We start from the raw sequence: 17567 nt of genomic DNA, 5'->3' as shown, positions 1-17567 counted from the left end.
ATCAATATAATAATTAAGCAGAGATTTCAGAGCAATAAATATATAATTAAGACTATTGTTACTGATTTAGGGGAAATGAGGAATATGAAAGTGAGGGCTATATTGTTCTGCTGGTGGAAGTAGGTATAGAAGGAGGCTTGAGCAGAGCCTGAATGATAACATCAGTTGGTTGGGGTGATGGACCATTTCTGTTCATTAAATTCAATGAATCATTGTGGGTTGGCACCATAAACACAATGCCAGAGCTGTTTTCTATATTGATCTTATCTGGCCTACTTACCATTTAAGTCATATATCACGTAGTTGGCTCTAGTTGTTCTTGGGTAACGAAGGATGGACAGTAGATACTACATTGTGAGTGTTATACTGAACCCCCTAAAAATTTGGCTGCTGTAATACATCATTGGTTTTTGGTATTTCTAGAGATCAATAATAACTCTTGAACTCTCCTCGTAGCAGATAGTATGTTTTGGATATAAGCTACAACACAAACAATAAAATCAACAAAAAGCAATTTAAATAACAAAGGCAAATCACAATAATTTAATGTAACATTAAAAAGTTGTTTTCATAATCAAATTTTCAGCAACTCTTAGAATATGCATTTCAAAGATTTTTGTACCAAAAAAAACCATTCATAAATTGTCTTGTTCTTAATTTTTTCTTCATATAACGGGACATGAAAATTTGTCTTCAGGTATTGCCCAATGTGGATATTGATAGTCTTCCAAGTATTAGTCCAGAAAGAAGCCAGAATTCACCAAGCCCTGAGCAACAGCAGATGATGCAACAGACTGCACCAACTCTGAAACAGGTAACATTATTGTTGTCAGTGTTTGTAAACGTTTCTCTTTCTGATTGAAGGCATATTCCATTTATAGTATAGCTTTGTTCAGAAATATTTCCTTAGGATGAATATTTGGACGGCATTCCACTTGAAGTTCCCTCTTAACTAAGACATTAAGCAAAAGGACTGATATCAGAATAAATTGGCACTGGATGTAAAAACATAAAAACTTAATTGAAGTGTTTCACATCTTGATGAACAACATTTCTGTGGTCTGCTGGCCAAAACTACAAAACTAAGATAATTATTTGAAGTTTTGTTTGCCTAATAGAGAGACCAGTTACACTTGCTTGGAGGCATACCCACTAATCAAATCTAGAGGGTTTAGCCATAAGAACAAAGGCTTATGGCCATCATCCCACTGCATCAACTGTGTCTGAACAGATTAAAATCATATGCATAGAAGGACATATAGTATACATTTTAAAACCATGGCTGGCAAAATATTTAAACCAATGGGATGAATCCTCCAGTGATGGCTTCTGAAACATGCTATATGGTTTTTCACCAGTAATACCCTGGAAACCTACAGATCTATCTGACTGTTACTCAAAAAAATAAATGTTGGGAATCCTCAGTAGATCTGGCAGTATCAGTGGATAGAGAAGCAGAGTTAACATTTCAGTTTAATGACCTTCAAAGAAGTTCTGATGAAAGATCTTAAACCTGAAATGTTTGACTAGGGACTGCAGGTGCCGGAATATAGAGCTACATTGGGTCTGCTGAAGGAACTCAGTGGACTGAACAGCGTTGATGGAAGGAAAGGAATTGTTGACATCTCAGGTTGAAACTCTGCATCAATACTGAGAGTGGCAAGATAACGTGGCCAACATAGAGAGAAGAAAGAAGTGTCAAGCAAGGAAATTTTTACTATGTATGTCAATGATTTGGACTATGGGGTTATTAGATTTGTGGCTAAATTTGCTGATGATACAAAGATAGGTGGTAGTGTTGAGGAAACAGAGAGCCTGCAGAGAGACTTAAATAGTTTAGGGCAGGGGTCAGCAACCTTTTCCACTGAAAGAGCCACTTGGACCCGTTTCCCACAGAAAAGAAAACACTGGGAGCCGCAAAACCTGTTTGACACTGCATATAACACTGAAATAACACTGCATACAACGTTTTGTTTTGCCTTTATGCTATGTATAAACAAACTATAATGTGTTGCATTTATGAAATTGATGAGCTCCTGCAGAGAAAACGAAATTACATTTCTGCATGCAACAAAAACATTTTGAACTCCGAAAATAAGACGTTGGGTTGAAGGTTACTTTTAAGTAAAATACTCAATGTCTATTTGAGTCCTTCTTGTATTTATGAAAAACGCTAAACTTAAATTTGCCGCCAGCAACAAACCAAAAATAACGTCAGCCAGCTGTCAACCTGAAAAATAAAAGGACTATTTCACTGAACAATGAAAACATATGAATATACGTAAAATAATAGGCAATTAAAATATTTATCATACTTGCTCAGGTTGACTCACACCTGACAATGCAGTCGTATTCGGTAGGGATGGATCGATGCTTAGGGGAGTGACCGGGAAGGATAATGTGTTTTTTTTCCTCTCTGAACTCACAGAAGCATTTCCCAAACGATGTTTGCATTGCGATGATTGCAGAATGTAAATACTCCGAATTTATCATGTCATGACCTTGTTTGAACTCTCTCAAATTGGGGAAGTGAGACAATGTGCCTTTCTGTAAATCTCTGGCAAGCACTGTCAACTTGCGCTCGAATGCCAAAACATCCTCCAACGTGTAGGGCTGTACGTCCTTTCCCCTGAAGAGCTGTGTTCAGCGTGTTCAGGTGCGCTGTCATGTCTACCATGAAGTGTAGCTTTTCCAGCCACTCTGGCTGTTCCAGCTCAGGAAAGGTGAGCCCTTTGCTGCCCAGGAAAGTTTTCACTTCTTCCAGACACGCGACAAAGCGTTTCAGCACCTCCCCTCTGGACAGCCAGCGATAAAAACACATTGTAGTGGTGTGCTACACGCAGTCAGTAAACTGCAGTCAAAGATAGCTTTATTCGAACTAAACAGCCTTGCTTTTAAGCCTCCCTCAACCCGCCCCCCATGGGCGCGGATGCTGCAAAAGACACGTACTCACAAACCCCCGTAGGCTATCTCCCTTAGCCTGAACGCTGGCTAATTGTGAGCCGGTTTGGATGTGTCAGGAAATGGGTCGCCACAACGTCTTATTTAGATTGTACAAGATCACCATAATCTTCAAATTTAGAATTACATTTCAAAAACTAACAAACCAACATAAAATACATTTTAATTAAATACTGACCAATTATTTCCCAAAGCAACAGGGAGCCGCAGCACAGACGTAAAAGAGCCACATGTGTCTCCGGAGCCGCGGGTTGCCGACCCCCGGTTTAGGGGAATGGGCAAAGAAGTGGCAAATGAAATACAATGTTGGAAAGTGTATGGTCATGCACTTTGGTGGAAGAAATAAAGGGGCAGACTATTATTTAGATGGGGAGAGAATTCAAAATGCAGAGAAGCCAAGGGACTTGGGGAGTCCCTGTGCAGGATACCCTAAAGGTTAAGCTCCAGGTTGAGTTAGTGGTGAAGAAGGCGAATGCAATGTTGGCATTCATTTCTAAAGGTATAGAATATAAAAGCAGTGATGTGATGTTGAGGCTCTATAAGGCACTTGTGAGATGACACTTGGAGTATTGTGTGCAGTTTTAGGCTCCTTATTTTAGAAAGGATATCCTGATATTGGAGAGGGTTCAGAGGAGATTCACAAGAATGATTCCAGGAATGAAAGGGTTACTGTATGAGGAACGTCTGACAGCTCTTGGGCTGCGTTCCCTGGAGTTCAGGAGAATGAGGGGGGATCTCGTAGAAACATTCCAAATGTTAAAAGGCCTGAACAGATTTGATATGGCAGTGTTATTTCCCATGGTAGGAGAGTCGATGACAAGAGGGCACTACTTCAGGATTGAAGGACATCCATTTAGGACAGAGATGCGGAGAAATTAGTTTAGTCAGAGGGTGGTAAATCTGTGGAATTTGTTGCCTTGAGCAGCTGTGGAGGCCAAGTCACTGGGTGCATTTAAGGCAGAAATAGATATATTCTTGAAGGGTTATTTAGATGGGGTGGGGGGAGAATTCAAAATGCAGAGAAGCAAAGGGATTTGGGAGTCCTTGTGCAGGATACAGGGTATGGGGAGAAGGCAGTGGTATGGGTATGACTTGAAGAATTGGATAAGCCCATGATTGAATGGTGGAGCAGACTTGATGGGCTGAATTGCCTACTTTTGCTCCTATACCTTATGGTTTTATGGTCTTATGAATGGTGGATTGACAAGGGACATAAATTGACTGGTAGGTAGTGCTAGGTATGGGTGGTGAGCAGGTGTGGAGTTGGGACAGTATGGTAGATGAATGATAGATAAAGGGAGAGAAAGAGATAAGAAAGAAAAATTATGACATTTGCAGCAAGGTGAGTGGAGGCAAGTGTGATGATGGGAGAAGGCTGTTGAAGGAAGATAAACAGGAACATATAAGTACTTCAGAATTGGATTCAGATAATAAAAGGTGATAATTGGATTTATTTGAGTAGAAGTGAAAGTTGCAGAACATTTGGAACAAGATGAGGGATAGTCTGTGGTAGGACCTTGTGTGTGAGATGGATGGATGGAGCCAGGAGGGGGAAAGGGACAATGATGGGTGAGGGGATGGTGGGAAGGAAAACAAAAATCAGGATGACTGGAGGATCAGAAGGAGGAGATGGAAGAAAAAAAAGGAAGAGGGTGTGTTTATCTAAACTTGTGAAACTAATATTCATTTCATTAGGTTGTAGACTACCCAGGTCAAAATAAGGTTTTGCTCCCCTAGTCTGGTGGGCTTCATCCTAGCAGTAGAGTAGGCCAAGGACAGACAGGTACTTGTGAGAATGAGGAGGACAGTTGAAATGCTGGGCAACTGGGAGCTTGAGATGGCCATTATGGACTGAAAGTAGCTGTGCTGCAAAGCAGTTGCCAAATCTGCGCTTGGTCTTGCCAATATAGAGGTGGCACATCTATATTGCTCCAGGTACTATAGACAGGCTTGGAGTAGATGCATATGATTATCCTCATCTGGAAGTACTATTTAGTTTTTGGATGATGGTGAAAGAGGAGATGTAATGACAAGATGCTATCTGACCTGTTGTAAGGTCTCCAGTATTTTCTGTATTTATTGAAGATTTTTGGCATTTGCAGTTTTTCCACTTTTTAGTGGCACTGGTATTAAACAAATAATGTAACTAGGCCAGTCATTTAAGAACTAAAAAGTGCAGATTAAGCCAAGAAAACTTCAGAAGTAACATTGCAAGCAATAAACTATAATGTACCATTTCTCTCCTTTTGATCAAGCACTATACTTCTTTAATTGTTGTTCCAGAGGGCAGTTCAGAACAACACTTTCCCATTTTGTAATTGAGTAATACCACACATAAACTGTAAATATACTAGTGTATCTTTTTATGGACACTTTATATATAAGAAAGATTCATGCAAGACAAATCTTAATGTGCCAACCATCTTGTATTTTGTCTGCCATGAATGATTTCTCTTCCAGCATGCTAAATGGGTGATCTGTGTAGTTAGAGCTATGTTCCTTTGTAATTGTTCAGTCTAGCCACAAATAATTAAATGGTTTATCCTATATGTGAGTCAGAGAAACCCTTCTAGTTAATCATTCTGAACCTTCAAGCAAAAGTGATTTCAGATGCGTTTATACACTGGGTATTTAACCTAATTGAGATTTTGATATACATCTTTGCAGTTCTTCATACACAAATTGTTAAGAATTATTTTCAAACTAATGGTGAAATCCACCAATCACTATGTATCATCAACTGAGATAATATTTCTTGATGGCACAATGAAGTAGAAATCTGTAAATGACAGATTTGTGAGCTTAGAAATGAATGGAAGGTGTTGGAATTGCTGAGCAAGCAAAAAGAATTTTTAAAAGTCCTTCTGCCAATCTTGATCTTACCTGCATTTCTGATTTGTGCTTTATTTTAGTATGCTTGATTCTTGAACAGAGAGCTGGATTACACAGTAATTGAGAAGTTTTTATCCAAATTTTAAAGACAAGAGATTCTGCAGATGCTGGTAATCCAGAGCAACATACACAAAATGCTGGAGGAACTCCAGCAGGTCAAGAAGCATCTTCATGAATCTTGGCCTGAAACATCAACTGCCTATTCCTCTTCATAGATGCTGTTTGACCAGCTGAGTTCTTCCACCATTTTGTATGTATTATCCAATTTGTTGCAATGTATGCACTCATTGTTTCAATAAGGAAAGATTAGGTTTCACATAATCTGGCAAGAAGCAGTCTTTAAAGTATGGAGGATTTAGCCATCCTTTTGATGCAGGATTCCCAATGCCAATCATTTTAACTGTTCACTGCAGAGGCTGAAATTCTGTCCAGATGCACCCCACCATCCCCTTGCCATATTCATATACTGTAGATGAATTAAAATAGTCTAGATCTCATTAAGGCAAATATGCCTTATGCTCACCCTTCTCCTGGTCATATGAATTCCTCTGAGGCATAATATTAGTTAACAAAGATACAGTATAGGCCAGTGTCTAGCTATTCATTATAGTTTCACCCGTACTCCTTTTTCTTGATGGTCTTGATTCATAAATTTTCTTTCTGCTCATGAATATGTATAGTGTTTGCTAGATATAATGCAAACTTAGTGATCTGATATAACATCCAATTTACTGTTTGCACAGAAGCTTAGGCTGTAGGCCGTTTGCTGTATTTGCTGTCCTAACTAATTAATATACCAGTTAATCAATGCTTCATCTAGAAAGAATGATTATACAATTTATATATATAGTCATTGCTTTCATCTCCTTCTTGCCTTATATAATGCCCTTATTTTACAGTTTCTTGGGCTCGTTTAAAATACTTTGATTTAAAAAAAGCAGAATGCTTCAGGCACATTTTGAATGATTTGTTTTAGTGATGCAATGCATCAAGAATTTTTTGAAATGTTTAAAGTCTGTTGAGACTGCAGTAGGAAAATCAAATTAATGCATCCTGTTCCATTTTCCTCTAAAATATCTTGCTTACTTTAATGTTATGCGAATCTATGCCATTCCATTTCTGCCTTAGTGCAAGACTCCTTTGATCTCCTAACTATAAAATTGCTGATAGATGTGCTTATACAACTCACCAATGTCCTACTGTGTAGGTCTTTTTTTGTTTAACTATCTATGTGATCTAATAATTATGTACTGTATCAGTATAACTAAAATCTGTGGTTGAAGTTTATTTTCTCCTTCATTTTATTTCTTTTTAAACGCTGGAGATATGTTGTCCTTGTTTTGGAATACTAACTTCAATATTGACAGACTTGCTGAGGATATCTAAGCATCTGTGTATTTGTTTTAAAGCTGTGGTGTACAGCATAGAGTATAAACTCCAGAGAGTTGTTCCATTCAGCTCCCTTCAAAGAGCAGTAAGCTGCCCTTATTTGCACCAGCAATTTGGTCCTTAGAACCAGATATTGTGTACAATTGCAAAATGACATGCGTTTTTCTATGCAGTATGTACCTATATGTTATGTCAATAGTTTGCAGTGGATGAGACCTTGGAAAAGTGGGGTTTTCTCTCAAAGGAGCTCCAGTGAGCTCTATATCAATGGCCGATCTATGCTCTTGGAATCAGCTAAAGTGTTAGAGGCCAGACATTCAATTTTATGGGGCATTTACGATGTGAGTGAGTTGAGGATTAATCATTTTAGCTAAATTGATAAACACAGCCTTGCTTTCAAGCCAGTATGAAAATGCTGCTCAAAGTCCACCCAGAAGTACAAGCCCATCTGCAGAAATGCAAGTTATATAATGGTTTCAGACTAGCTGGCTCTCAGCACATTCTAAAGACTTGAATGTACTTTCAAAGATTTCAGATACTATTGAAATGATTTGAACTGGAAAAAGTTGAAACATCATAAAACACTTTAAAAATTGAACTATTTTTGAAAGCTTCAAAATAATTAGAACATTTAAAATAGTAGTAAACACTTGTATCAAAATATATAACTTAATATATTGGAAGAGTAGATTACCTGAGGCTTGCTTGCCTCCTTTGGAGTTGACCTTCTCCATTAAAATGATTGAAGTTAATGATTAAAAAGATTGAAGACTACTAGATGGGTATATGGAGGAGTTTAAGGTGGGGGAGTTATATGGGAGGTAGGGTTTAGTATGGCTTTAAAGAAGGAATTGGATAAATATATGAAAGAATACATTTCATATTCATATTTCATTGGGTTTGAGGGTCAGCACAACATTGTGGGCCAAAGGGCCTGTAATGTGCTGTACTATTCTATGTTCTATGTTAATGACACAGTAAAGCTACTGGATTCCATGAGGAGTCCAATGTTTGACTGAAGTAACAGCAGCAAAAGCCTATCGTGTAGGACTTGTGCATTCACCTGGGTGGTCTTGGATGTGTTTCAGTCATATAAACAAGTTGCATTGTTTAAATCATTTTGAAGTTAGCCTAGGTTCATGGTCCTGTTCACTTATTTACATTTAGACTAGTCAATCATTTGGGCGAGGCTTCATCATTTCTGCCAGTCAGGATTCTGATGGGAAACTGATTGTAGACATCAAAATTTATTTAACTGACCAAACTAATTTTTAGCAACTCGACTTGAGGAAATTATTCTACTATTATGTCATTTTGCAGTGAATTCTTCAGAATATTTAATTATTTTATGACCTCAGGTACTAGAAACACCAACTAGAGATGTAACCCACTGATTTTTAATGGTGAGATAATGCATGGCACCATTTGTAATTTAACGATGGTTTCACAGATTTAGTTGATTCATTTATTCATAAGGATGGTCACCTTGTAATTTTTTTTCTTTCATATATTTATCCAATTCCTTCTTTAAAGCCACAATGTGATCTGCTGCCATTACACCTACAGGTAGTGCATTCCAGATTCCAACATGTTGTGTGAAATGCGTGTTTCCTCCTATCAATCTTAATTCCCTTCCCCTTTATTCTATACCCGTTGAATGAGCTTCAATCTTTGACCTCTCTGCCAAAGGGAACACCCTCTCCCTTTCCATTCCAATTGACCTCTCATCATTTTCAGTGGTATTTAACTCTGCCTTCTCTTCAAAGTAAACAATCCCATCCCCTCTAATATATCATTGTAATTTTAGTCTCTAATCCTAGGAACCATTAAATCTAAATCCAGAATGGCCATCCCATAATGTAGCATCAGCATTGAACATAGTATTTCAAATGAGACCAGGCCAATGTTAAAACCAGGCCAGTTAAAAGTTCAGCATAATTTCCCTGTTTTATACTCTATGCATCTATTGCTAAAGCCCAGCATCTTGTATGCCTTAAATGAATTGTTTTCTCAACTAGCCTTAGCGCTTTCAATGAGTTCTGCACACATATATATCCCCATGAGTCTCTGCTTCTGCACACCTTCTAGAGCAGCATCCTTATTTTCTGATATTGCCTCTCCTAATTTTTTTGTATCAGGTTACATCATCCCTTCTCCCCTCCCTGCCCCATTACATGAAATATAAATGAAATGGCCGTTCAACAATTTCTCATTAGATAAGACACTTTCAGTAGTGAATGTTGAAAGTATGTATTAGCAGGCAATTCATTATCAGGCTGTTAAAGCTAAACCTAGTTCAATGCTCACCTGATATTCTCAGGTGTACATTTCCCAGCAAAATCTCAGATAGTGATGAGGTGTGAGAATTGCATTTTTATCTCTGCTATAATCAGAAAGGTTATGGAGGTTCTCATCAACAGGCATATCAACTGGCATTTGCTCATCGGTATGCTAAGCTTGAGCTTTGCCCAGACTATTTGGCTCTAGATCTCATCACAGCCTTGATCTTCAGGATAGTTCCCTGATAAAAATCTGCAATGATACCCTTGGACTGGATTAAGGGACTAATTTCTAGAGCTGAGGTGAGAGTGACTGTTCTTGGTGTCAAGGTAGCACTTCCTCAAGTGTAGCTTCAAGGCATCCTGGTAAAACTTTGAAGTCACTGGTCTTCAAAGGGAAAACACTCTGATGGCTCGAGTCATTGCTCTCAGAAAAGAAGATAGTCAGGAGGCCAATCATCCCAGCCCAAGGGTATCACTGCAGATTTTTAATCAGGGTGCTGTCCTGGATCCAGCTATCTTCAGCTGCTTGATCAATGACCTTCCTTCCTATATAAGTTCAGAAATGAGGATGTTTAGTAACGATTGGACAACACTCAATTCTATTCAAAACTCACCAGAAAATAAAGCAGCATGCTTACTTGCAGAAGATTTTGACAACCTTCAGGTATGGGCTGAATTGCAGCAGGTTGCCTTGGCACCATAGTAGTGTCAGACCATGACCATCTCCAACACTCCTGACATTCAATGATTATTGCTTCCCTTCCACTGATATCCAGAGGGTCACCATTCACTACAAACTCAACTGGATCAATCTTGCTGAAGGGTTTTGAATTGAATTGAATTGATTTTATTACTTGCATCCTTCCTGAGTAAAAACCTTTATGTTACGTCTCCATCCAAATATGCAATTTATAGTAGTAATTGATAATAAGTAGTTTGTACAACAGTATAGTCAATATAACATAGAAATACAGTTGTGTCAGCATGAATTAAGCAGTCTGATGGCCTGGCAGAAGAAGCTGTCCCGGAGCCTGTTGATCCTGGCTTTCATGCTGCAGTACCATTTCCTGGATGGTAGCAGCTGGAACAGTTTGTGGTTGGGGTGATTCGGTTCCCCAATGATCCTTCGGGCCCTTTTTACACACCTGTCTTTGTATATGTTCTGAACAGTGGGAGGTTCACATCTACAGATGCACTGGGCTGACCGCACCACTCTTTGCAGAGTCCTGCAATTGAGGGAAGTACAGTTCTGATACCAGGCATTAATGCAGCCAGTCAGGATGCTCTCAATTATGCCCCTATGGAAAGCTCTTAGGATTTGGGGGCCCATACCAATCTTCTTCAACCGTCTGAGGTGAAAGAGGCGCTGTTGTGCCTTTTTCACCACACAGCTGGTATGTTCAGAACACGTGAGATCCTCAGTGATGATTATGCAGAGGAACTTAAAGCTGTTCACCATCTCAACCCCAACAGCTCTCAACAGCTCTGAGGGGCACAGGGGCAAAGGAGAGGGAGCCCACTCTTACCACCTGCTGGCGATCTGACAGGACGTCCTGGATCCAGCTACACAACGCAGGGTGCAGGCCAAAATCTCTTAAGCTCCTTGTAGAGCCTGGAGGGAATTATGGTGTTGAATGCTGAACTGTAGTCCAAGAACAGCATTCTCACATAAGCATCCTTCTTCTCCAGATGTTTACGGACAATGTGTAGAGCTGTGCTATTGCATCATCTGTTGATAGGTTGTGTCAGTAGGCAAAACGTAAGGGGTCCAATGTACATGCTGCAGCTGTAGACCTTGAACAGCCTTTCAAAACATTTGCTTATTATTGCCATCCTGTAACAGGATGGCGGTCATTCTGGCATGTTATCTTGGTCTTTTTGGGTATAGGAACAATGGTGGATGTTTTGAACCAGGAGGGCACTCTACGCTGGGAGAGGGAGAGATTTAAAAAATTTAATTTTTTCCGTAGAAGTGTAATTTTGTATCCCAAAACTTCGACTGTACTTTTTTCTGTAGATGCTGCCTGGCCTGCTGAGTTCCTTCAGCATTTTCTGTTGCTTGGATTTCCAGCATCTGCAGATTTTCTCTTGTTTGTAAGGACTGTGTTTAAAGGGCAGATCAGGGAATGGGGATCCTGCACTGAACGCCCCAGGCTCTTTCACCATGAAGAAGTCACAGGCCAGGAGCTTAATGGAGTAAGTTTCATTTGCCTGGATGGAGGCAGCTTCAGCAATTCCCAGGAAGGACATTGTCCAGTACAAAGTAGTCCAGTTGAATAGAATCCCATTAAAACCTTATTAACTCTACCATCACCATGGTTGCAGCTTCCACCATATACGTGATGAACTGCAGTTCCTTGCCCAGGCTTCTCTGACTGCACCTTATGAATCTGTAATGTTTACCACAAGAAGGATGAGCACAGCAAATGTGTGGGGAAATTACAATCTACAGGTCACCCTCCAGAATGGGTACTCCATTCCCGACTTAAAAATATACCACTGGTTCTTCATAGTTCATTGATCTTAATCTTGGGCCACTCTGCCAATTGGAGCATCTTCACTAGAAGGACTGATACCCTTCAAGAAGCCACCTCACCACCACCTTCTCATGGATGTTTAGAGGTGGGCAACAAATCCTATGCCAGCTATGCCTACATCCAGAAAAAGAATATATTGTAAAAGTATGATATCAAATACATTGAATTACAGAAAATAACTAGAAGGGTTTTGTGTAAAATTACACTTCTATTTTGATGGCCATTGTCCTGGCATTGTCACTTATAAACATCAATTCTGTTTCTGGCGACACTTAGCTTAAACTAAGGGTGATCATGGGTTTACTTAAAACTTAAGTAGTGCAAAAGGGAAAGTGTTGTATATCTTAAAGAGTACTGAATAAAGATATGCTAACTATGAGCTTTAAGAGAAGAAATATTCCTCATCCAAGCACGAAAAGACCAATCAAAAGAATTCTGTCTATGATTTTATTTACATGAGGTTAGCTATGTAAGGACATTTCACCATCGCACTACATTTGATGTTGTATAAGCCCAAGTGATTAAGGCGTTCGTCTAGTGATCTGAAGGTTGCTAGTTCGAGCCTTGGCTGAGGCTGCGTGTGTGTCCTTGAGCAAGGCACCTAACCACACATTGCTCTGCGACAACACCGGTGCCAAGCTGTAGGGGTCCTAATGCCTTTCCCTTGGACAACTTTGGTGGCGTGGAGAGGGGAGACTTGCAGCTTGGGCAACTGCCAGTCTCCCATAAAAAAAACTTGCCCAGGCTTGCGTCCTGGAAACTTTCCAAGGTGCAAATCCATGGTCTCATGAGACTAACGGAGGCCTACATACATACTGGAACACTTGTTCATTGTCCTTCATTCCTTATCCCTACGAACACCTGAAAAGCACAGCATATTTGCAAACTAGTTTTCTTTTCATGTTCAGTGGCATCTATGGAGGCAAGGGCATGATCAATGTTTTCAGTGCAGGACCTACATCAAGACTGAGGGTTGAGGGAGGATGGTCATTTTAAAGAGTGAGGGAGGAGTGAGGTGGGGGCTTGCAGGTGATAGGTAGAACCAGCTGAGGAGCTGGTTGAAGGGCAGATGCAGCTAGATGGAGGAGGATTGGAGTTGGGAGACGGCAGCTGATGGGTGTTAAGTGGAGGTGAAGGATAAAGGTTGAGGTGGGTTGGAAGATGATGTGGAGATTTAAGAGGCTGCCTATTCTGGAATATGGCAAGGATGGTGATAAATACTACCAGCAAAGGAAGGGAAGAACCAATTGGGGGAGGGCAATAGGAGACTCCTTATCACTAGCTGTACAATGTGTGGGTGCAGGCAGATGAGAGCATGGAGAGGGTAGAACTTGGGTGGATCAGGAGAGAGAAAGGGTGGTACCTAAAATTGCTAAGTCTAGATCACAGCATCTACGGTATCTTGTGTTGCTAGTTTCCTTTTCATAGTTTGAATTGCTAGTTAGGGGATGTAAAAGGTAGACAATGCACTTACCAAGAAAGTGATTTAATAAGATATACAAATCAACTGTAAAGTCAGTTCTTAATATTTCCAAATAATTTTGTTCCAAGTTAAAATGAAACATTGAGTATTTAATATTTGTTGTCTTTGCATATTGCTGAGGCATTTTTGGGAAGTCCCTTATGCCAATGGATGTATTTCTGATTTTCTTAAGAAATATTATCATAGTCTTAAAGTTTAACTTTTTTGTAGATATTAATTGATTATACATTTATCAGATTGATAAGAAAAAGGCAGAGCAGATCAGTTAGTTTTAAAATTTAGGAGAAAACTGAAAAACATTACTTGCTTCCATTTTGAATTCCTTGTTACCATATTTAGTGTGTTTGATCTTTGTTATGATGCATTTTTGTCCTAAACATTTGTCTGGGAATCATATTGTATCATTGACAGTGTCTAGTTGTATGTATTTTTTCTGATTCTATTTCTATGATCACAATACATTCCCTGTACTACACAAGTAACTTCTGCGCACTCAAAGACAATTGATTTTTTCATTGCTCTGAAAGTAATGGAAGGATCTATTATCACAAGACTATAAACCATAGGAGCAGAATTAGGCCATTCGGCTCATTGGTATGCTCTGCCATTCCACCATTGCTGATTTAATACTCCTCCCAACTCCATTCTCCTGGTTTCTCCCATAAACTTTGTTACCCTGACTAACCAAGAACCTGTCAACCTCTACTTTAAATATACCCAGTGACTTGACCTCCACAGCCAACGAATTCTTTGGATTCACCATCCTCTGGCTAAAGAAATTACTCCTCATCTGTTCTGAAGGGGCATCCCTCTATTCTGAGGCTGTACCCTCTGGTCCTAGACTTATCCACTATAGGAAACGTCTTCTCCATGTCCACTCTGTCTAGGCTTTTCAATATCTGATGGGTTTCAGTGAGATCCCTCTCACTCTCCAGCAAATACAGGCCCAGAATCAGCAAGCTCTCATGTTAACCCTTGCATTCCCAGAATCATTCTCGTGTACCTCCTCTGGATCCTCTCCAAAACCAGCACATTTTTTCCTCAGAAAAGCAGCCCAAACCTGCTCACAATACTCTAAGTTCTGCAGAGCGAGCAGCCAACAAAACCTCCACACCCCACTTCTATAGGCTTGTATCATGCTTTCCATTTTGGTCTCTGGCAGTGCTCTACCAGCTCTTGGTATTTGGCTTTCTTAAGCACGAACACTTCCTCAATCCTGCCTTCCCAAGACCCTGTCAGTTCTATCATGACCACCTACTTCTAGGTTTCTGACAGAATGACCATGTCATGCCTCAGTGATAATGATGCGATGAAGTCAGGGAACTTTAATTGCTTGCCAAGATTGACTTTTAGTTGCCAGTCAGCTGCTGTGGTGAGTAAGCCTGCTGGTGATTTGGGCTGAGGCTGTGGTTGGTCTCCAGCTTTGACAAAAGTCATGAGTTGTCGTGGTTGGCGGAGGTGCTTACTGTTGTTAATGGCAAGGAGATATTTTCTGCCAGTGGTAGTGGCTGTCTCCCAGTGCACTATACCTGCACTGTATTCCATTTGCCAGTTTTTTTTGCCCATTCTTCCACTCTGTCTCTGCTTCCTCACACTAACTCACCCTCCACCTATCCTTTTATTGTCTGCAAATGTGGCCACAAAGCCATCATTTCCCTCATCCAAATCATTGACATATCACATGAAAAGAAGTGGTCCCAAAACCAGCTCCTGCAGAACACCACTAATCACCGGCAGCCAACTGAAAAGGACCCCCCCCCCCCCATTATTCCCTCTCTTTTCTTCCTGCCAGTCAGCCAATCTTGAATTCATGCTGGTATTTTTCCTGTAATACCACAGGCTCTTATTTTGTGAAGCAGCCTCACGTGTGCCACCTTGTCAAAGGCCTTCTGTAAATCCAAGCACACAATGTCCACTAACTCTATCTATCCTGTGTAATTACATATATAATAGAAAGAGTTTCTTTCTCAACAAAAATGCATCTGTACTGTCAATTCAGGTTGAAAGAAGAGCACACATAATTGATTCAAAGCTAATTCAATAATAATAGTGATGATAATCAAGTAAAATATTGAAAATCAGAAGTAGAGAAGCAGGAAATGAAAATATCTTTGGGGAGAGTAACACAAGTTAACATTTCAGATCAATAATCTTTCGTCAGTTGTGAGAAATGTCATGCACAAATGACCGCAAAGGTCATTTTAAAAATAAAATGAACAGGTTATATTAATCCATGGGAATCACCAAAGGCAAGAATGTATAGTGGCATGCAAAAGTTTGGGCACGCCTGGTCAAAATTTCTGTTACTGTGAATAGCTAAGCAAGTAAAAGGTGACCCGATTTCCAAAAGGCATAAAGTTAAAGATGACGCATTTCTTTAATACTTTAAGCAAGATTTCTTTATATTTACATCTTTTACAGTTTCAAAATAACAAAGGAAGAGGGCCCAAAGCAAAAGTTTGGGCACCCTACATGGTCAGTACTTAGTAACACCCCTTTTGGCAAGTATCACAGCTTTTAAATGCTTTCTGTAGCCAGCTAAGAGTCTTTCAATTCTTGTTTGGAGGATTTTCACCCATTCTTCCTTGCAAAAGGCTTCTAGTTCTGTGAGATTCTTGGGCTGTTTAGCATGCACTACTCTTTTGAGGTCTATCCACAGATTTTTGATGATGTTTAGTTCATGGGACTGTGAGGGCCATGGCAAAACCTTCAACTTGCACCTCGAGGTAGAAATTGTGGATTTTGAGGTGTGTTTAGGATCATTATCCTGTTGTAGAAGCCATCTCCTTTTCATCTTCAGCTTTTTCACAGACAGTGTGATGTTTGCTTCCAGAATTTGCTGCTATTTAATTGAATTAATTCTTCCCCCTACCAGTGAAATGTTCCCTGTGCCACTGTCTGCAACACAAGCCCAAAGCATGATTGATCCACCCCATGCTTAACAGTTGGAGAGGTGTTCTTTTCATGAAATTCTGCACCCTTTTTTCTCCAAACATACTTTTGCTCATTGTGGCCAAAAAGTTCAATTTTAACTTCATCAGTCTACAGGACTTGTTTCCAAAATGCATCAGGCTTGTTTAGATGTTCCTTTGCAAACTTCTGATGCTGAATTTTGTGGTGAGGATGCAGGAAAGATTTTCTTCTGATGACTCTTCCATGAAGATCATATTTGTGCAGGTGTCGCTGCACAGTAGAATAGTGCACCAACATTCCAGAGTCTGCCAAATATTCCTGAAGGTCTTTTGCAGTCAAACAGGGGTTTTGATTTGCCTTTCTAGCAACTCTACGAGCAGTTCTCTCAGAAAGTTTTCTTGGTCGTCCAGACTTCAACTTGACCTCCACCGTTCCTGTTAACCGCCTTTTCTTAATTACATTACGAATTGAGGAATCGGCTACCTGAAAACACTTCGCTATCTTCTTATAGGCTTCTCCTGCTTTGTGGGCATCATTTATTTTAATTTTCAGAGTGCTAGGCAGCTGCTTAGAGGAGCCCTAGCTGCTGATTGTTGGGACAAGGTTTGAGGAGGCAGGGAATTTATAAAGCTTTGAAATTTGCATCATCTGGCCTTTCCTAATGATTACTGTGAACAAGCCATAGCTGTAACAACCTAATTAAGGTCTGAGAGCTTGGTAAAAGTTATCTGAGAGCTCAAATTTCTTGGGGTGCCCAAACGTTTGCATGGTGCTCCTTCCCCCCCCACTCTAAAATTGTGCAAAAAAAAATACAGTCAGCCCTCCTTATACGCGAGGGATTGGTTCTGGGACCCCTCGCGGATACCAAAAAATGCAGATGCTCAAGTCCCTTATTTAAACTGTCTCACTGCGGTAGACTTTAGGACCCAGCGAAACCCCGGACCTTATTTAACCTGGCTCAGTATAGTGGTCTTTAGGACCTAGCGGAGCTTTGAATCCACAGTGTTTCTGTTCACAAAAATAATCATGATTGAAAATAAAGTGAAAATAATAAAGCGATCAGAAAGAGGTGAAACACCATTGGTCATTGGAAAAGCATTAGGCTACAGT

The 17567-nt window shown here is 40.0% G+C and overlaps 1 protein-coding gene across 2 annotated transcripts in view; it reads left to right on the top strand.

Annotated features, from left to right (window-relative positions):
- Positions 1-17567, top strand: part of kiaa0586 (KIAA0586 ortholog) — a 524067-nt gene that overhangs the window by 314840 nt on the left and 191660 nt on the right. For both annotated transcript variants that reach the window (XM_059957145.1, XM_059957155.1), the window contains one exon: positions 698-814. In XM_059957145.1, the coding sequence (XP_059813128.1) occupies positions 698-814 (117 nt within the window). The remainder of the gene's footprint in view (positions 1-697; positions 815-17567) is intronic.

Source organism: Hypanus sabinus, chromosome 2 (genome assembly GCF_030144855.1).
Source record: "Hypanus sabinus isolate sHypSab1 chromosome 2, sHypSab1.hap1, whole genome shotgun sequence".
In the NCBI taxonomy this organism is placed as follows: domain Eukaryota; kingdom Metazoa; phylum Chordata; class Chondrichthyes; order Myliobatiformes; family Dasyatidae; genus Hypanus; species Hypanus sabinus.
This window is presented reverse-complemented; position numbering and strand designations above follow the sequence as displayed.